Below are 21,567 nucleotides of genomic sequence, written 5' to 3'. Positions count from 1 at the left end.
TGGAGCAATCTGTTTACAGACCACGGTGGAAAATTTCTTGTGATGATTCCTAATATTTTACAAAAATACGTCACAAAATACATATTTTTTGTTGCAACCTGAATTGGCAAAGTGTAAAAGAGAATATGGGGAGGAACTAAGTTTCACTGAGCTCATATCTGACATGTCTACAAGATCCAGGGGTTGTGCTGCTCTGTTCCATGTGGTTTTTTGTTTATTTGTTGTTTGGGGTTTTTTTGTGTATAAGTAGAATTTCGTTTTAGCAAATTGGACACAAGACAGATAGGAAAGATAGTGCTCAAAGTAATTTATTACTTAATCAGTGCTTTTTTTTTTAAAATACGAGTGTAGAAACCCTTTAAACAGAAAGCAGACTAATTCTTACGGCATAATAATATTTTAAGACTTGCTAGGCAGAAAGAGAATGTTTCCTTTCTTTTGAGTATTAAAGTGCCAGAGCACTCCAAGGAGCTTAGCAAGTAAACTTTGGGGATTTAAAACAGAAAAAAAACCCCCAAATTAGACCCTGAGAGTGCTATCAATGAAAAGGGATGAGACATCTACACATGCATGGGACTTCCCTGATACTGGATTGCTTTCCATAAGCAGTGTCACCAGTCTTTGCAGAGCATGGCTCATGATGACAGTCTCATTTTGGTCCACCATGGGCAGAATAAAAGGTCTCCATAGGGATGAATATGAATTTCAGATTGTATTTTTAAACTTGACCACTGCACCATGTTTGTTTTTTTTCTTGTTGTCTTGCTTAGTCATTGTTTGCTCTCTGCTATGGCTTATGTACCACCACAATGTATGATTTTCTTAGTTTCAGCAAAAGTTTCAGATCCTTTTTTGTAGCTGTTCTCTGCATGATGCTGCATGCAAAGTCATCTTTTCGTTTATACCATTGTAGAAGTCTGTGTAGAAGATCTCTCTCTGTGTTCCTGTGTGCACTGCTAGCTTGGAGCATACATTGGAAATACAGTCTGTGTTTCACTGCTGTTACTGTGCCTTGCATGCCTGTGTTGCTGTGTATGCCAAGTTACAGGTACTGAAGGATGTGCAGTTTGGGTAATTAATTCACTTCAAGTAAGTACTGAAGAAAAAATAAAATTAGGAAAAAAATCTCAGCTTCCCTTAGCAAGACAGTTATACACCTGTGCCTCGTGTTACCCATCCTTGTTACGTAATGCAGTCTAGTTGTTCTGCTCAGAACCTGCAGAAAGGCACGAGACCAGCTGAGTTTGAGACTGTCAGTTAGTACACACTTACTTATGCTCTGGTTGTGGCTTCTTAGCTGACAATCATGTATAACTACCATGGGGCAAATTTCAAAGATAATTAAAGGAACTAATTCCTTATGGGAGTGTTGGTTTGGTGTTTTCTTGAAGAGACTGGAAAGGACATGATAGGAATGGAGGTTTTGAATTGTTAGGTGAAACACCAGCAGGAGAACAGCACAAGGCAAGTGTCTTGGGTAACATCAAAGGACACTTCAGAAAGAAATAAAGCATCAGCATTTCTAATGAGAAAATACTGACTAAATACAGTGGAGAACAAATTTCCCTTTCAGAAGAAGAACCAGTTTCAACACTAAGAATTCACCTTAAAGTCATACCTCCATTTACGAATTTGTTATCGTCCTGGTTTCAGCTGGAATAGAGTTAATCATAACTGGAGTACAGCAATAATAAAAAAAAATTAGTTATGAGAGAGAGCAATAAAACCCAAGAGAAGCAAGTGATGCACAATGCAATTGTTCATCCACTGACAGGTGCCCAGTGTGTTTCAGAGCAGCAATCCACCACTCCTGGCTGAATCCCCCTAGTCTATATACTGGACACGACGTTCTATGGTATGGAATATCCTTTTGGCCAGTTTGGGTCAGCTGTCCTGGCTGTTTTCCCTCATGGCTTCTTGTGCACCTGCTCACTGGTAGAGCATGATAAAATGAAAATTCCTTGATTTGGGGCAAACTCTACTTAGCAACAGCTGAAATATCAGTGTGTTCGCAACATTATTGTCATACTGAATCCCAAACACAGCACTGTACCATCTACTAAGAAGAAAGTTGTCTAACCCAGCTGAAACCAGAACAGTTAGTTATACCAATATGCAGTGCTCTCAAAGGGGTCTTAAAAGAATGTACCAGCTACAGAAGATGGAGTTTTTTTGTTTCTTTGTATGGAGAAGCTGGAAGAATACAAGTTAAGCCTAAAGACTGGCGTAGCCTGCTCCTAAATTACATAAAGGATTCTTTCTGATAGTTGCGTCCTGGGCATTCATGAGTGAGACATGGGATGCACTCCCTGTCTGATAAACTCAACAACATTACCTTGTAAATAGCCTTTGAGTCTGTGTGAGCCATCCCCCTGACAGACTCCAAAGGCTCCTTAGGTCTGTGGCTTTTCTTGAACCTGTGATTTTATTTTGGAGAGAGAAGAAATTTGGGTGTAGCTGTTTGGTAGGAGTGCATCTACTCGGCATCTTTTCCTTTTGAAATGAATAAAGATGGATGTACCCTGTGTAACAGTGGAGATCTGTGGTTTCTCAGTTCAGGGTAGAGGAATCTCTCAGACATAAATACCTGAGGATCCTCTGTGGTGTGCTGGGCTTATTTAGCAGCCATCCTTTATCAAGGCCTTTTAACAAGCATCAAGTCAGCCTCTGTATTTTTTGACAAAATGATTTGGCTGATGTCATACTGTTCTCTTGTTCCCCTTTTTTTATGATGTCTCTTGGGATGAGCAAGATAAATTTAACTAAGCCAAAGCAAACTTCAGGGAGTTCAAAATTGGCTATATTTTTTCTGGGAATAAGTAGTTTTGCTCTGGGAATAAGTGTCTTTCACTTCAATATGCTACAAAGCTGTTGCTCTCTATATGGGCAGTCAGCATAAAAACCAGCTGGCTTCCACAATGTTTTGTGTTTAGAGTTTCAAAACACTACAACTTAAGTGCATCCAAAACTAGATGAAGAAGATAGGATTGGAACAGCTAAATTTATTTTAACATAGTATTACATTTTCGAGGAGTAAAGTCCCTTGGAGTCAGACATTAAACTACCTTGTCATGGTAATTGTATTCTCTTTGGCTTGGCAGACTGCATATGAATTGGTGTTGTACTAGTTTGGACAATGTGTTACAGTAGTTTGGTTCATACCCGTATGTCTTCTAAAATCTAAACCTGTTCTGTTTATGCTGCTTTTAAATTGGAATTTGGTGTCTACACAGGCAGAAAACGCAATTCACTGACTCCTAGATCAACTCTATTTCCTTGTCCGGGTTGCCAGCGGGATATTGACCTCGGAGAACGTGGCATCAATGGCTTATTTCGCAACTTTACTTTGGAAACCATTGTGGAAAGATACAGACAGGCAGCCAGGGCAGCCATTGCTATTATGTGTGATTTCTGCAAACCTCCACCTCAGGAGTCTACAAAGAGCTGCATGGACTGCAGTGCAAGCTATTGCAATGAATGTTTCAAAATACACCATCCTTGGGGAACTCTGAAAGCCCAGCATGAATATGTAGGACCAACCACCAACTTCAGGCCCAAGGTAAGTATACCATATCTTACAGAATTTGGTTTGCAGAAGAGCATCTGAAATGGCACTGCCATAGGGAGGATGTGTGGTAAACTTAAAAAACCAAAACACCTGGCTTCCTCCATGCCCCCTTAAGGCACATTCCCCTTGGATGCTTTGTACCTGATCCATCTTGAAGTATCTTCTTTCTCTCCTTCCTAGCATCTAGAAGAGAAAAATGTAATGGCAAATTTTCTAGTTTACACACTGCTGCTGCTGTTGCTGCATTCAAAGCAGAGTGATTGCAAAGTGCTGTTACATTTGCTTCTCCTTCTAAGTGTAGTGCAGTACATGGCAGTGCCTTATTGAATTCAAGTTGCACAACAGGAGAAACTGTCACAGATGCCATCTCTCTAACAAAGGACCACAATAGGTCTTAATGTCCCAGCACATGCTTTGTGCCTCTGGCTGGTGACCTTGCTGGAGGTCCCACAGATAACAGAAATGCTGATGGTCAAGGAGTCCTGATTAATTTTGATTAAATTAAGTAAATTTGATTAATGTGCGGTGTATAATAAGGTCTTGACTTAGTAGTGTACCTTCCTTCTGAGACTGGACCTTCATATGCTTTCAAATGTGCTAGCACATACATTGTATGAAATGTCCCTTTATGGGATAAATGAGAAAGGTGAAAGTTTCCATGCTGTCTTCTAGCTCTTGCTTTAAAATGCTGTACAGCTCCTTAAAATCTTTGCTTCTACGGTATCTAAACCTTCACAGCTGCAGCACTGCTACTTGAAAATGCCAGAGAGGCATCTTGTAATCCTTTGGTATTCTTAAAGGTACCAGATGATCTTATACTACATGCAGACTGAATGTGGGATTGAAAATCAGTAGTTGAATTTTGTTAAAGCAGAGCAAAGGGGGAAGAAGTGGTTTAGATTGTTCTGACATGGACGTATTGACTGTGTCTGAGCATGTGAGGTTTAGCTCTTTTAAGTATGTGTGAAGGACAGAGGGAAAGAAAGAAGAAAAACATAGTATAGGTAAATCAATATAGATAGGTCTACTTTGTGAAAAAGCTTCCCAACATCAGTAAACTGATCTTTACTTTGCTCCTATAGAGACTTCTTTGAGGAATGTTTGAATTTTATGTAAAGAAAGAAAAGTGCATTTTTCATTGCCCTGCATTCTGAAGACCTGAGCTGAAAGCATAGTTGTTGGTTTCCTAAACAATGTTGACAGTTGTCACTTTAATTTACCAGCAGACTGGAGAACACTTTGTAGTGTGTGTGGTGTGGATGGGAGAAGAACATACTGGGCTGATTGTTCTTGAGTTTTGAGAGAACTAGATAAGGTGGTCTGCTAACCTGTGCTGTCTCTAGCTCTCAGGCTGTAATTCTTGCTTTGAGATTTGTAATTCATCATTTGAGGAGATGAATAAAAATACATGTTTTCTGTTAGGTGTGGTTGTACGCTGCTGTGGAAAAATAACTTCCACAGACTGACTGAATGACTGTAGTTTTTGGAGATGTCTGCCTGCACAATTGATTTTCCTGGCAGTTTTCTTTTTTTTTCCCTTTTTTCTTTTTCCTTCCAAATCCAGTAGTCAATGAAAACGGGATTGCTTATTGCGTATTTGGCTTAATGATAGTCTCAGTGTACCAAGGCACTAGTGAGACTGCTGTCTTTGGGCTTTTCACCATACCCTAAGATAACATTTGAGGTTTGAAAGTTGGTTTCAGAGACGGTCTGCAGTTTAGCTTGTTTTGTCTATATTTGTACTACTCACAGTTTTCTGTTTTTGTACCCTTTCCTGTCCTTTCTGTGTATGGGCATCTTGAAACTGAAAAACTTCTCAAAAGCTATTCTTTGGTAACTTCTACAGAATAGGTGGTCCAAGTGTTGCCTTGTAGTGCTCTGGAATGAGGCAAAACATTGTTTCTTTTTTTAAACCAATACACATACACACCCCTTTTATATGGTTTTATCTGTTGCTTGAACTTGGAGTTGAGTGGCACTTTTTTTCTCTTTGAGCAATTATTTCAATGTGTTCAGTTTTTGAGAGATGATTTTTAGCGAACACCAGTTTTTTTGCAATGCTGTTTAAGCTGATCCTGGAATTAGCATCAGTGTGAACAACTTGTAGTTGGAGTCAGACAGAAAGATTAAAACACTGGAGCTTTTGTCTTTAAAATAATTGTGGCTGGTGGTGATGGTTTACTTTGTTGCTCCAAGACCAGTGACGATGTGGTTTATCATATAAATTGTTGCAGTGTTATGTCAGCTCTTGCTTTAAGAAACAGTTAATGGCTGTTTCAAGAGAGGCTGGCATGAACTTTTTTCATTTGTTTGGGTTTTTTTGTCTTTGTTGTTTTTTGTTGTTTTTTGTTTTTTGTTTTTGGGTTTTTTGTTTGTTTGCTTTTGGTTTTGGTTTCGTTTGGTTTGTTTGTTTGTTTTGTTTTGTTTTGTTCGGGTTTTTTGTTTGTTTATTTGTTTGACAGGCCGGGTATGTTATACATTGCATTTACATCTCTGATCAGGAGTGTAGGGAGCTGGAGGCATGCAAACAACTTGGGCAGGGATTAGCAAAAGGGTTGGTTGCGGTATGGAGGCTACATGACATGTTGGGTACATTGTTAGACGTAAACCTTGTGAAACTATGTGACATTGACAAATATAATATGTGGAAGATAAACTGACTATAAAGAAAATCCACTGATGAAATCTCAGGCTGCTTTGGGTTAATTGCTTTGATGGTTTGTTGAGCACCTCGGTTTTATAAAGTAAATCTGTATTCTTTCTGCTTTTTCTCCCCCCCACACAGATTTTGATGTGTCCAGAACATGAAATGGAGAGGGTAAACATGTACTGTGAAATCTGCAGAAGGCCTGTTTGTCATCTCTGTAAACTGGGTGGATGTCATGCAAACCATAGAGTAACAACCATGAGCACTGCCTACAAAACCCTTAAGGTAAAAGTAAATATCATTGGACCTGGCTTTAAGACGAGGAAGAGTATTGAGCTTCTGGTGTAAGGGCAAACTCCCTCTGGCTGGAAGCCAGGACATGTGTTTAGGAGACCCTGAACTACTCTTGAGGCATGCTCTTGTGCAACATTGGTTAATGTACATATTAGCGTAACGTAGTTCATGTCTTAGAAACTACTCTGTGTTTTCTGTGAGGCTTGAAACATAAACCCTTACAAGTGCTTTCACCTAATCTTAGCCAACTGTACAGCAGTACATACAATGCAAAAAGTTTAAGCAGTTAACACTTTGCAGTCAATTTTTTTTAATATAAATATTCTGGTAGCTTGGGGTAGCCGATATTTCAGAAGCACTTCTGAAGAGTTTGCATCAGAAGTATCTGTTGGGACCTTGAATGTTTCTGAAGTTGCGTAGCTGTTAATTTCCTAAACAAAGCACAACAGGGAAAACTTGCAAACATTGCTTTGTTAATAAATGATGATTGCTCCTATTTCCTCCTTTTCCTTTTCTTCCTCCCTTGCTCACAGGAGAGAAAAAAAAAACCAAAACAGACTAGCCTGCGTTGTGCTCTTTGGCCTCCTCAGCACTTTGCAAGGCTTTTCCTGTACAACTGCTAACTCTTGCAACTAAGGAAGTACAGACACCCTCATAATACTGTCATTTGATCCACTCATTTTTCTAGCATATTTTACTACAAATGATTTTAATAACTAACAACTCTTTTCTGTAAGTTTTATTAATGTCCTGAAGCCTCGTGTTCCTGACCTAAGAGAGTGTGACTCCTGGGTGGCTGGAGAGGAATGAGCCTGCTGACACTGTTACCTCTTGTCCTTCAAGGCTGTGTCCCCAGTCCTGCTGTCCCTGTGCAGTCACCTCAGGTCACCAAGCAATTCTCCACAGGGTTGCTGCTCATAACTGGTTGTAGGCTGTTGTCCTTGTGGCTATGTAAACTGAGCACTAGCTTGATGACCTGCCTGTGCTGGTTGTCACTTTGTGGTGGATACCCTTATTCTGCCATCTTACTGTTTTATTTCAACAGGAGAAGCTTTCAAAAGATATCGAGTACCTTATCAGTAAGGAAAGCCAGGTGAAAGCTCACATCACACAGCTGGATCTGCTGCTGAAAGAAACAGAGGTAAGAGTGGCTTGCAGGTTGTCTGGAGATGCCCCTTAGAGACACAGCAAGGACTCAAAACTGTTTTCAGTGAAGTGTTGCAAACTTTGTTTTTTTTCAGTTAAGTAGTAAAGCAGTTTCTGAACAAATTGTGTTAACAGTGAGGTAAGACCTAACCATGTCAATGTGGGAAATAGGGAAGCATACAGAGGAAAGGCAATTTTTGTGTACCTCTGTAAATTTAAATAAAACAAAGCTTAATTGATACCTTAACCAAAGGCAGGTGCGTTGGACTTATGGCATTTGTGTATTAACAGTGCTGCACCATTTAGACTGCCTGTTTGCCTTGAGGAGGTCAGAATTAAGGGCAAAATCTCCCTGCAGAAGAGTCACAGCTGGAACCTCACACACAAGCTGAAAAACACAAAAGAGAAGTTGGAGGAGCTTCTGTGTATCTTGATTACAGATTGCCTCTGTGCTTTGCAGTTCCTTTTATTGAGGGCAGTAGTCAGAAAGGACATTATAGTTCAGAGGGTATACATGAGAAACTCGGCTGGATCCTCGGTTCAGAGTTATAGGGAAGGTGGAAGAGCACATAGCTCTTGTGCATGAGGATTCCAGAGATTGACCTGTTTTTAAGTGCTTTTTCATGAGCTGTTTTGACAAATGTAAGGTAGAACTCAAGATATAATCAGAGGAATACCTTCCTACTCTTCATTCTCTGTGTTAAGATAGTAAATGCTGACTAGCTTGGGTGCAGTGCTGATCTCATTTTCAGTGCTAAAGAGCGTAACAAAGCTCATTAGTGTTGTCTGTGAAATGGATGATTAGATCACTATGATATCTTGAACAAACTTAAGTATGTTTCTGTACAGAGCCACAGTGCTGTGGAATCTGTCTAAAATGTCTTTTGTTTGCTCCTAGTGCAACAGTGAAAGAGCTAAACAAGAAGCATCTCAGAGCTTTGAGAAATTATATCATGTTCTGGAAGAGAAGAAATCTGCAGCTCTTAGGGCAATTGAAACTTCTAAGAATATAAGGCTGGAAAAATTGCAAACGCAGGTGGAAGAATATCAAGGGCTCCTGGAAAATAATGGCCTTGTAGGATATGCTCAAGAAGTGCTTAAAGAAACTGATCCCTCTTGTTTTGTTCAAACAGCAAAACAACTTCATGTCAGGTATCTTAAAATATATTGTGTTTGAGATACAGGTACTGTTCCAGGACTTCCAGGACTTGTGTTCTTTTGGCACCTGCTAGCAAAGTACTGAACACAGTACCTTACACTTCAGAGGCTCAGGAAATGGTCCTGTTACTGTTCAGTCGAAATTGCTACAGTAGAGTGTGCATTAGGAAACAACACACAGGAGAGTAAGAACTCTGTCCTGCAACAGTGCCTAGCCCTGTTCAGTGGGATTGCAGTGGAAGGGTAGTCTGTTCGGCTCCCTGACAAATTCCTTTGCTCAGAGATTGTATCAGGTACTTGCAAGTTAATCTAGCAGGTTTCTTCTGGCTTTAAGCTCTTTGATATTATGTTCTCTACTAGCCCTTCACATCTATGTTGTTCTTTGAACATAATGCTCCAAATTGTTTAAATGCTTTCCCACCTGAACAATTACCTGTGTATCATGTTTACACTGATGTACAAAAGGCCTTTAAATTTTGCATTTGAATTCTGTCTAGAGAGACAAAAATTTCTGGGAGACATCAGTAAGTACATGAAAGTGGAACTTTTTTTAAGCACAAACTAGCATTTTTACTTTAAGGAATGCCTACTTGAATTCCCTTTTCTCTCTTCTGCTATTTCTGCTGCTTCTGTTTTCAGAATCCAAAAAGCTACTGAATCTCTGAAGACCTTTAGGCCAGCAGCTGAAACTACTTTTGAAGACTTTGTGGTGGACATTGCTAAGCAAGAAGACATCCTTGGTGACTTGTCCTTCCATTCCAATGGTAAATTCTGAGGGCATCAAGTCTTTCTCAAGTTATGGCTTTAAGGGCTTCTCTGGGGAAAGGCAGAACTTACCCAGGGCAGCAGTTGCAGAGCTCAGTCTTGTGATGTGACTTGCATTGTCCCTTCTGTGTCTGTAATCCTGAAAACATTACCTGGCAGCAGTGTTATCTTCAGCTTTCATAAGGAAGCTAAGATGCCGTTGAATTCAGTACCAGTTTACACTTGCTTCCAAAATATTGTAGTTACATCATACTCGGTCTTCCTAGAAACTTCTTATTGCATGGCAGAAAATAATAGGTTTTAATACATTTATTTTTTGGCTGCCAGAAATAAAGGCTTGAGCTTTTCAAAGTAGAAACAAAAATTAAGAGATTTACTTAAGTGCACGAACAGAAAACCACCCTCATCTGCTCTCTTTAACTGAGTGAGTCAGATTCACTCCTTACACAGGGCTATAGCCACTCAACAAATGGGTTGGATGGTTAATTCTAAAACAAAGTATATCTAAATTTGAGTGGTTTTTTTCTCATTTATTTCAGGTCTAGAAATACCAGAAATCAATGAAGAGCAGAGCAGAATGTACAACCAAGCTCTGATCAGTTGGGAATGCCCTGGGAAGACAGACTCAGCTGACATCTATGTTCTTGAGTATCATAAGCTTAATAGAGAAGAGGAGAATGTGACATGGCAGAAGACTGAAGTTTGTGGCAAGAGCAAAGTAGTGTCTGATCTAGATGATGACAGCAGCTATGCCTTTAGAGTTCGAGGATATAAAGGGTCCATCTGTAGCCCTTGGAGCCGAGAAGTTATTTTGCGTACACCTCCAGCTCCAGGTATTGGGTTTTCTTATGTGGTGATTCTGTGTCTGTCAGTGTTAAGAGCTGTAAGTACTTTCCAGTAGCTCCCAGATGTCCACTACATGGTTACCAGTTGCATAAATGTTTAGAAGCTCTATTAAAAGTTAAGTAGGTAACATACAGAGACTGGTTGCTTGCATGACATTCCTGGTAGTGTTTAAAAGTGAGAAATTCTAATGCCAGTGTGACTTATAATGTAGTTTATAAGCACAGAAGGCCAAATAGTTAACTAAGCAGAATTTTTTTGGGATACTGTTTTTCAGTTTTCAGTTTTCTTTTTGATGACAAATGTGGGTACAACAATGAACATCTCCAGCTGAACCCAAGAAGAACCTCTGTGGAAAGTAGGGCTGGATTTCCTTTACTGCTGGGATCTGAGCGCCTGCAGGTTGGATGTTACACAACCCTGGATTACATCATTGGTGACACTGGGATTGCCAAAGGGAAGCACTTCTGGGCCTTTCGTGTGGAAGCCTATTCATACCTGGTAAAAGTGGGAGTTGTTCCTAGCAACAAGATACAGAAATTGTTCCACAGTACCCATGATGTGACCAGCCCAAGGTAAATTGCAGACTCTGCTTAATGTATACTCTGTATAAGGAGATGGCTGTTTAAAAAGTAAATTAAGGGCAAGTCTGGTCTCAGTATGCAAGGTGAGCCTAACCAGTGAAAAGTGGTTTGAAGAACATGGTATAAGCAGGTTGTCCTGTTCATCCCTCCTGTTAACAGGAAGATGTTCTGATATCCAGAGTCCTATTTTGTTTCTTTTTAGGAAAGAAGTCAGATTCCTGTAGATGTAAAGGTATGTCAGTTAAAGCAAGAAGGTTAAAAAAAAAAAGCGAAAGTTGTAAGTTCGAAGCAATGCTTAATTATCAGTGGTAAGACTCTGCCTTAATTCCCTTAGGGAATCCCCTTTACTGGATTTGGCAGCCATTCAGAGGTACAATGTTCACTGTGCATATTTGCATATTTTTGCAGTAGCTTCCTTCACAGTGGATTCCAAGTCACTGGCTTATCCCAGGCTGTATGCTTACATACAGTACTGGAGTGCTACAGTACTAAGCACAAGCCAAAGTTCAGTGGGCAAACTAATAAAAAGATATCCATCTCTTAATTACAGTTGTAGCAAGCCTGGATATGTGTAGGAACTGCAGGCTGGGAGGCTATCTCCTGGGGACTCTTTTTCAGAAATTTAACAAATATATTGGCTTCCACCTGTGTAGCACACTGGAAGTGTGTCAACTCGATCTTGAGCTGATTAAAGTCGGAGCATTTTTGCAAAGTGAAAAATTAGATCCAAATTTCTTGATTTCTTTTTCCTTATCAACACATGTATCTGCAAAACTTTAGCCAACGCATATCCAACTGCTGCTCAAAGCCCCTGAAACTGAAACCCCTGGAATCCCTAGGTAGGGATTGCCTGCACTGAAAAATGTGTGCTTTTCTGGTATGTCTTTATTGGACAGAGGTCGGGGGAAAAACATGTAGACTGAGCAAATATGGCTAGGACCTTATCCAGTAACCATATGGGAAGTGGTCCAGAAAAGCCTTCAGACAGAGCGCTTAAAAAAAAGCCCCAAAAATTAAACCACTAAGCCACTATCTTTTGTTGTGAATTTTAAAGATACTGTAATATAGCAGCAGTATGGAGAACTCACTGGACATTATCTTATCTGTAAGAATTAGTAATTTCTGCTAAATTACTTCTCAAGTTAGCTAATTTACTATACCTGTAGGTTCATTAATGATTGCCCAGCAAAACTACGTTTAGACACATCCGCTCCTTAGTAAAGCCTTTTGTGGTCTTGTCCTTATTAGAGTTTATTATTTGAAGTGGCCCAAGTGAGTGTTCTCCACCTACTAAATGTGTCTTCCTTCCTGGCTTAGGTGTGTATCACTGGTGTAAGCAATGCCTGGTGAGAGGAGTCCTGTGACTGGTGTGCCACTGTGGATGGTTGCAGGCTCTTCAGGAGGGACAGGCAGGGCAGGCGAGGCAGTGGGGTGGTGTTGTGTGTAATGGAGGGGCTGGAATGTATGGAGCTTGCAGTTGGTGATGGCACAGTTGAGAACCTCTAGGTAAGGATTAAGGGACAAAGTAGATGTCATCCTGGGAGTCTACTACAAGCCACCCAGCAAAGATGATGACACTGATGAATTATTCTTTAAGGAACCAGGGGACATCTCTCCATCAATTGTGCTTGTCCTTATGGGGGACTTCACCTTGCCAGATGTTAATAGGGAGCATCACACAGCTGGCACAGACAGGTCCAGAAGACTCCTAAAACACATGGATGATAACCTTACGGTACAGGTACTAAGGGAACTGACTAAGAAAGGTGCCCTCCTTGATTTGTTCTTTTTTAGCAGTGAGAGTCTCATGAATGAATTGGTGATTGGTGGCTGTCTTGGCCACAGCAACCACAAAGTAATTGAACTTAAAATATCTGTTGTCAGGAGGAAAAGTGCCAGCAAAGCTTCAGCTCTGGACAGGAAGAGAACAGACTTCAGGCTGCTCAGGGAACTAGTGAGTAAGGTCCCCTGAGAAAATGCTATTGAAGATGCTGATCATTTTTTAAGCACCACCTGCTAAGGGCACAGGACCAGGCAATTCCAAAATTTCAGAAGTCAAGCAGGCAAGGCAGAAGGCTGACTTGGCTGAGCAGGGATCTTCTAGACTTCAGGCAAAAAAAGAAAGTAAGACCAATGAAAGCAAGATTGGGCATCATGGGAGAAATACAGAGTTGCCACTCGCTACTGTAGGGAGAAAATTCACATGGCCAAAGTCCAATTGGAATTGAAGCTGGCCAATATTGTGGGGGATAATAAAATGAGGGTTTTTAAAAAAAATTTAATAGCCAAAAGCAGTCAGAAATAACATTGGCCCATTACAAGATGGGGATGGTCACCTCACTAACAGGAGCATAGATAAGGCAGAGGTGTTTAGTGCTTTATTCACCTCAGTTTTCAACACCAGGGTGATGGACTCTAGGGGTCCCAGAGCTTGAGGACTATGACTGTGAGAATGATCAACTCCCAGCCAACCCCAAACTTGTGCAGGATTTTCCGTTCCACCTGAATCTCTATAAGTCTGTGAGGCTTGAGGGGATTCACCTTTAGGGTACTGAGTTGGTTGGTGTCCTTGTGAGATCTCGCTAGTATTTCAGTGGTCTTTAGAGGTCTCAGTCAACTGGAAGCTGTTAAATGTTCTGGTTTTTGAGAAGGGCAGGAAGGATGAATCTGGTAGCTACAGGCCTGTCAGTCTCGCTTCAGTGACTGGTAAAATTACGGAGAGGATTATTCTGGGAATTACTGAACAAAACCTGAAGGACAGTGCAGTCATCAGTCACTGCCAGCACAGGTTCACCAGGGGGAAGTCCTTCTTGAAAAACTTACTTTCCTTTCATGACAAAGGTAACCCACCTAGCTGACCAAGGGAAGCCACTTGTAGTCTCTTTGTATTTCAGTAAAGCTGTTGATACTGCTTCTCCCAGGATCCTTCTGGATGAAACACCCAGTGCACTGCTGCATAAATAAATTCTGTGTTGGGTGAGCAACTGGCTTATGGATTGGGCACAAAGAGTTTTAGTGAATGGGGTAGCATCAGGCTGGTGACTGGTTACCAGTGAGGTTCCACAGGGCTCTCTCCTCGGCCCAGTTCTCTTCAATATCTTCTCAAATGGATGCAGGTCTCAAAGGTACATTAAGTAAATTTGCTGCTGATACTAAATTGGGAGAAGATGTTTACTCCTTAAAGGCCCTGCAGAGAGATCTCGATGAATTAGAGGAGTGGACAATCACCAACCCTATGAAGGTTAAGAAAGATGTGCTGAATTCTAAACCTGGGATGGGGGAAGCCTGGATACACGGACAGACTGGGGAATGAGATGCTGGGGATGGAAAGCAGTGCCATGGAAAGGGACCAGGGGGTCCTGATCAACAGCAAGTTGAATATGAGTCAGCAGTGCCCTGGCAACCAGGAGGGCCATCCGTGTCGTGGGGGGCATCAGGCAAAGCATCGCCAGCTGGTTAAGGGACAGGATTGTCCCTCTCTGCTCTGCACTGATGTGGTGTCACCTCGAGTCCTGTGTGCAGTTTTGGGCACCATAATACAAAAAAGACATTAAGCTGTTAGCATCCAAAGGAGGGCTATGATGATGTTGAAGAGTCTAGAAGTGAAGCTGTATGAGGAGCGTCTGAGGTCATTTGGCTTGTTCAGCCTGGGGAACAGGAAACTGAGGGGAAGCGGAGGGACAGGTACAAATCTTTTCTTCCTGGTGACCAGCGACAGCACCCAAGGGAACGGCATAATGCTGTGTTGGGAGGTTTAGGCTGGATATTAGGATAAGGTTTTTCACCCAGAGGGTGGTCAGGAACTGGAACAGGCTCCCCAGGGAAGTGGTCACAGCACCAAGCCTGACAGAGTTCAAGAAGTGTTTGGACAATGCTCTCAGGCACGTGATTTGATTATTGGGGTTGTCCTGGGCAGGGCCAGGAGTCAGACTTTGATGATCCTTGTGGGTCCCTTCAAACTCAGGGTATTCTATGATTCTCTGATATTCTTTGAGGTTTTTGTGGGTGATCGTGTGGTGTTTCCTTTCTTATAAACATGTTTTCTCCAGTTCGCATCGCTTCAGAATTTGACAAATGCACATGGTTGTTTTTCTGTTCCAGATACGAGCAAGACAGTGGTCATGACAGTGGGAGTGAAGATGCCTTCTTTGACTCATCACAGCCTTGCACACTGGTCACTTTAGGCATGAAGAAGTTCTTTATCCCCACTACACCTGCTGCTCTCAAGGATCCAGCAAGCAGAATCCTTCCCCTGCCGTCATGCTTGGGCATTTGCCTTGACTGTGACAGAGGCAGGGTAGGGTTTTATGATGCAGGCCGTATGAAATGCCTTTATGAGTGCGAGGTGGATTGCTCTGGCATAATGTACCCAGCCTTTGCTTTAATGGGTGGTGCTGCAGTTCATCTTGAGGAAGCTGCCACAGCAAAGTACAGGGAGTACAATGACGACATCTAGTGCAGTGATCTCTTCCCATTGCTGTTCTGAGGTGGAAAATGAAAGCAGAAGAATTCTACCTTAGTTTTCAGTCCTGATTAATTATATTCTACCTACGTGTTGCTCACAAGCCTCTGGCCCATGTTTTTTTGAGATAAATGGTCCAGGCACTTTCCGCACTAAAGGAATTCTCCTGCCTTTCTTGTGATCTGTGCAATGCTGTCCTCCACAGATTTTTTTCCTGGGGGAAGCAGGGAAGAAGTTTGACTAGCAACCAAAATTTACTCTTCAGGACTAGCAACCAAAACTTACTCTTCAGGGGTAGAAATCTGCCTTTTATTTAACTTAAATCCTTACATAGTCAGTTTTGTATTTAATGAAGTCAAAGCTGACAGTGAGTGATTGCTATTCTTCTTTTAAGAAATCTACCTGAATGCCTCTGAGGGGTCAAATGTTTTCCTGTTAACCCCTGAGCACCAGTTGGGCCTTTCAGCACAAAATAGCATTCTAAAAAATGCAATATAAAACAGGAAGAAATCAGAAATGCTGTTGAACATTTAAGTTATACTTGGAAAGAGGAAGGTAAACTTGAATATGATTGCATGTTGTATACCTTTAATGTGATTGTAAGCTAAAACTCAAGTTCTGACACATGGTGTCATATAGTTGGTGGCATAATGGTAAGTTTCTTTACTCTTCCATGCTTTTACTATAAGCTATTTAAAATAAAGTGCAATTTAACCTTAAAAGTCAGAATTTGGAGTAAAAAATCAGAAGTATTTGCATTTGTGAATAATAGTACCTGGTATTTAAGCAAAACCAAGGGGGTTATTGACTTGAGTAATCATATGTGAACTTGAAAAAAAAATCAGGTTTTCCTTTTAATACTCACTCTTATAGGTTAATTTTTTTTGTCTAGTAGCAGCTTGGGTTTTTCTTAGTAAGAATGTTAAAAGTGCACTGATTAAGTTTTGAGACCTAATTTCTGCCTTAAAGGATGTCTCCCTTCAACTTTCTGTTCCTGTAATGTTAAAAACTGTATCACACAGTAGTTTTTCCTAGAATCATAGAAACACAGAATAGCTTGGTTTGGAAGGGACCTTTAAAGACTGTCTAGTTCCAATGCTCATGTCATAGCAGGGACACCTTCCACTTGACCAGGTTGCTCAAAGCTATGTCCAACCTGACCTTGAACACTTCCAGGGATGACAATTTGAGCCACATTAGAAATCCAAAATCCAATTTCCAGGCTTCCCCCCACACCTTCCCATAATTTATCCCAACACCAGAGAGAAACTTTCAGGCCAGAGGCTTCTATAGGGGAAGGGGGAAGTATATACATTTATTTTACACAAATAAATACTATACAAACTAATACCAACTATATATATATATATATTACATTTCTATCAGTCCTTTTAAGCCCCTCTCTTTAACTTTAGTCCAGGAGAAGCCTTTTCAGGCTGCTAAGTAACCAGTCTCTCCCTTGTGGGAGTGTTCAGGGAACCCAAACACTCCCCCCTCACCAAGCTCTAGCTGTTTGTGGAAGTTTTTCCTCCTCACAAAGTCCAAGAAGATAGCTTTGAGTCTGTTCTCCTTGGTCTGCTGCGTGATCTCTCTTTCTCAGTCTCATACCTCGGTCCGTAGGCTGTTGCAGTGTAGTTCAGCTTATCAAGTGTCCTCCGAGTCAGTTCTCGGCTGCCCCCGGTCAGCTTCAGCAGGGAACTCCCGAGCTCTTGGCCTGTCTCCAATTTCACCTGGGATTCTTCTCCCGAGCGCCGAGCCTCCTTCTCCGGCCCATCTCTTGGCTCAGCTTAAATGCTGAGCCTCTCCTCCACTTTACAGCAAAAGGAAAGAAAAAAAAGCCCCCCTCCACAGCTTAACTGCAGAAAGGAGAGGGGGGAGGGCTTGGGTGCAAAGCCTGCCTCTCTCCTCTTACCTCAGGTGCTGTGAGTCGCGTCCCTCGCAAACACTCACTCCAATGCTGCCTCTAACTCTGGCCTAGGCAGAGTTGGGGGCCGCAGGGCTCCCCTTCCCCCCCGGAGGGGGAAAGAAGGAGCCCAGCCACCCCCTGGCCTTCTCCACCCACACGCAGCAGACACCAACAGAAACACTGCCAGCAGCTTCCGGTGCTGTGATATATGATTTTTCAGCAGAAGCAAACAAGATGAATGGTGATTTACTCTCCAGGGAACACTGCCCTGGCACCCAATCACCTCTGAGCCCCCGAACTCTCAGGGGGGGGCCAATTTCAAACTATGACAGATGGGAAAACACAGCTTCTCTGGGAAACCTTCTCCAGTGTCTTAGCACCCTTATTGTTAAAAATTTCTTCCTTATAGCCAATCTAAATCTAAGCTCTTTTAGTTTAAAAGCATTGCCCCTCGTCCTGTCTCTACAGGCCTTGGTAAAAAGTCTCTCTCTCTCTCCCCTTTCCTCCATCTTTCTTTTAAGCCCTTTTTGTACATTGAAAGGCTGTAATAAAGTCTCTCCAGAGCCTTCTCTTCTCCCAGCTGAACAACTCCAGCTCTCTCAACCTGTCTTCACAGGAGAGGTGTTCCAGCCCTCTGACAATTTTTGTGTCTCTCCTCTGTACTGGGAGCCCTAGAGCTGAATGCTCCAGGTGGGGTCTTGGTAGAACAGAGTGGGAGAATCACCCTGATGGCCACCCAGTAGCCCAGGATACTTTATGTGCAGCAAGCACACGTTGCTGGTTCATGGCCAAATTTTCATCCACTAGGATGCTCAAGACCTTTCTGTAGGGCTACTCTCCATCCCCTAGTCTGTGTTGATACTGGGGATTACCTGGATCTGGGTGCAGGACCTTGTGCTTGGTCTTGGGGAACCTCATGAGATCCACATGAACACTGGTGCCAGTGCAGACCCTTGAGGGACACTACTCATTACTGGTTTCCACTTGGGCATCGAGCTATTGACTGTGACTCTTTGGATGTGGCTATCCAACCAATTACTTATCCACTGAACAGTCCATCCAATCAAACCCATATCTTTCAAGTTTAGAGGTAAGAATGTTATGGGGGAGCCTGTCAAAGCCTTAGAGAAGTCCAGGTATATGATTTCTGTCACTCTTCCCTTATCCACTGATGCAGTCACATGGTCACAGAAGACCACCAGGTGAATCAGGCATGTGAACTCATGTTGGCTGTCCCTGATTACTTTCTTGTCTTCCATAAGTTTTGACTTATCTTCCCGGTGAATCTGTTACATGATCTTACGGGACATGGAGGTGGACTGCCTCTATTTATAGAAACCTATATATAAAAGAATAGGTTGCTTGCACTGTCAACTTGTGGAAAAGTAAGGATCTAAAGTGAAGGATGTTTCTGATAAATACTTGGTGCTTTCTAATTTGGGGATATGCTTTGTAATTTGGGGATATGCTTTGTAATTTGGGGATAGTGTTTCGTCTTGATGAATGTGTGTGAAGTATGCTTACTAAGTACATGTATACAGCTGTAGAGCTGTGAAATGAGACCTGAAAATCACAATACAGTTAAATGAATGTAGGCCATAATGCAAAACTTTTGTAGGCTTTGCTGTCTGAACTGTTGTACTAATCTGATCTGTACAGATCCACCCCTCCCAGTGTTCTCTCTCCTAAGCCTCTGACTGGTGGCCACTGTCAGAAAAACTTGGCAGAAATGTTGTCTGCTCCAAGGTGAGCATGACAGCCCACTTGGGGCTAGAAAGGCCCATCAAGGGCAACTTCTTCTCTGTGTCTCACCTGCAAGTATTTCTATCTTGGTAAGGCTGTGTGGAAGTGCACTCCCCAGCTTCAGTGTGGACTTGTGTGAGAAACACTTTCCTGTCCCAGGCAGCAGATGTGAAGCAGGGGATATCTTCTGGAATTTTCTCCTGCAGGAGAAAAGGCAAGTTGTCCCCCACTAGTTATCCTTTGGGTAATTTCTTTTGTGATAGGTGATTATCATCATAGCCTTTCATTTCCATCATTCCTTCTCCTTCATCTTTCCTCTTGCTGGATTGAAGCCATTGCCCTCTTCTCGTCTTCTGAGGCTGACTGAAGAAGCCCTCCATAAGATACTGTTGCTGTGAGGGATGAAAACATTTTGAGTTTTCCTTCTTTCCATAGCCCTAAAATTGTATTTGCCTTTTTTCGTTGATACTAAGCTGATGTTGATGAAGCTTCTTCTCCCTTGTTTTCCATGCAGTCCTGATGGTTAGTTGTAAACAAGCTTTGCACATAGGGATTTCCCCACCCGGTGTGTTGTTTTGCATTTGTTAATGTTGATAATGCTTGTTTACCTAGTCACAAAGTTCTGAGGGCCCTCTGCAGCTTGTCAATCGCTTCTAGATCTGGATGTTCCTGAGTAGCTTCATAGGTAACACAAACATGACCATTTGTTTGTTTGTTTGTTTCCAGGTCTTGGAGTAAATTAAAGTTGTAATGAGACACAGCAAGTCTATCTACTTTTAAAACTTTTCCTTCCTCCCACTTTTTTTACCCTTCAATATTTATTAAACATGAGTCAAACACTGAAAACTCTTACATATTGATACATTCTGTTGAGTAGGTGACACTTGAGTGCAGCAGTCAAGTAGACCCCGGAGAAGGGATTCTCACTTCAGTAGCTGTGACTTCTCCTATTGTATAATTGGCATTTGTTGGTTCATCTACCAAATTGAACATTGGCTTAAAGCTATATCATAGGGTTGAACTTTCTGATTTCTTGTTTCCAGACCAAATCTCCTTCCTTAGAGAAATGTTTCACTTTTGATTCCTCTGTTTCAGAAATTGGTCTAAATTTGAGGGTTTATGTTGTGGTTAGCACTCTGCAGTTCCATATTTAGATTCTTTATAAGCATCTGGATCGATATCACCAGGCCTTTTGCTACTTTATGGAAATATTCATAAATGGAACACTCTATCTTAGATATGAAGACAGTGTCTCAGACTCATTGATTTAAAAAAGGGGATTACTGGTTGAGAATACAGAAGTAAGAAATTAAAAATTTAAGGTTTTTATTTTCCTACTATAGTTTTAAATTCATTTAGGCTGTGTTCTGCTATGCAATTACTTACTCTACGGGACAGAAACTGATGCTACTTTAAACCTTTATCTACCTTTTGATATATCTGAATTTATCTCATTCTGAGTTTAAAAATTGGTTTGGCTTTTGGTGTTACTTGAATACTTAGTATGCATTCCAGACAGTACTCTTTGGTGCTTACTTCAGCTTATTAAATAAAAAACCACACTGTCAAGAGGCACTGACAACATGTTGTGATATTTTTTCCACTACCATGGAAGCGTCAACTTTCAAAAATGCAGTTCAGCAGTACTTGCCTATCCAGATAATTATTTTTTCAAGTTTATCCCTATGAAACAGCACTTTACAATGTAGACTAAGCTAAAAATAGTGTGATAATGTGTGGATCTTTGTGCAATATAGCTGTTTGGTGACTATGGTGTGACTTGCAAAGCTTCATACAGGTGTGAATTGTGTAAACACTTTTTAGATAATCTAAAGCTTTAACAGAAAGGCCTTGTTTAAAACATATTCTGAAATGTAAAAGTGATGTCTTGTTTTTTTTTTAATAAAAGCTGAAAATACAGTATCTTAGTAATTCACATTATTACATCTGAAATACCCTTGTTGAAATAATGTTTTCTGCAATACATGACAATAGCTTACTTGAGGGGAGAAAGCACTGCTTTTGTTTCTTGTGTTTGCCCATACACCAGTACTTCTGATTTTAGGAGGACTAAGGAGTCTAGTTTGGACTAAGTACCAGGCTTCTACTTAAGATGCTGATGTTAGGAACTTGGCTGCCTGAGCCTCCTTCCCCAGTCGGGGAAAGAAAATGTGCATCCAGAAGGAACTTGGCTCTTGGGCATTTTCAAGGGGACCTACACATTCCCTGGCAGAGGAAGCAGATGGTACTTGGCTCTCCAACCTGAGCAGCTCTGCCGAGAAACGTCGGGTTGGATGGACCTGCCTTACTCTGCAGTTCTGAAAATTAGTACCAGTGCTTAAATCGGCATACCTTTGAAAAATTCAGTGTTTGCATTTGTCAATGCTGCTGTTTGCAGGATGTTTTAAAGTTCCAGCCTCTGGTGGTTGCTGCCTCCAGGCCAGCTGTGTG

At 41.5% G+C, this 21,567-nt stretch overlaps 1 protein-coding gene across 4 annotated transcripts in view; it reads left to right on the top strand.

The window, feature by feature from the left end:
• The window catches only part of TRIM36 (tripartite motif containing 36), a 36,732-nt gene extending 15,449 nt beyond the window's left edge, over nucleotides 1-21,283 (top strand). For 3 of the 4 annotated variants that reach the window (XM_051789372.1, XM_051789369.1, XM_051789371.1), the window contains 8 exons: nucleotides 3,234-3,559; nucleotides 6,354-6,500; nucleotides 7,555-7,650; nucleotides 8,554-8,807; nucleotides 9,453-9,577; nucleotides 10,118-10,411; nucleotides 10,699-10,996; nucleotides 15,107-21,283. In XM_051789372.1, the coding sequence (XP_051645332.1) occupies nucleotides 3,401-3,559; nucleotides 6,354-6,500; nucleotides 7,555-7,650; nucleotides 8,554-8,807; nucleotides 9,453-9,577; nucleotides 10,118-10,411; nucleotides 10,699-10,996; nucleotides 15,107-15,461 (1,728 nt within the window). In that variant the 5' untranslated portion in view covers nucleotides 3,234-3,400 and the 3' untranslated portion in view covers nucleotides 15,462-21,283. The remainder of the gene's footprint in view (nucleotides 1-3,233; nucleotides 3,560-6,353; nucleotides 6,501-7,554; nucleotides 7,651-8,553; nucleotides 8,808-9,452; nucleotides 9,578-10,117; nucleotides 10,412-10,698; nucleotides 10,997-15,106) is intronic. The other variant, XM_051789370.1, reaches the window with a different exon arrangement.
• Nucleotides 21,284-21,567: the final 284 nt, after the last annotated feature.

This window comes from Manacus candei, unplaced genomic scaffold, assembly GCF_025592945.1.
Source record: "Manacus candei isolate 608988 ecotype Guabito, Panama unplaced genomic scaffold, ASM2559294v1 h1tg000027l, whole genome shotgun sequence".
In the NCBI taxonomy this organism is placed as follows: Eukaryota; Metazoa; Chordata; class Aves; order Passeriformes; family Pipridae; genus Manacus; species Manacus candei.
This window is presented reverse-complemented; position numbering and strand designations above follow the sequence as displayed.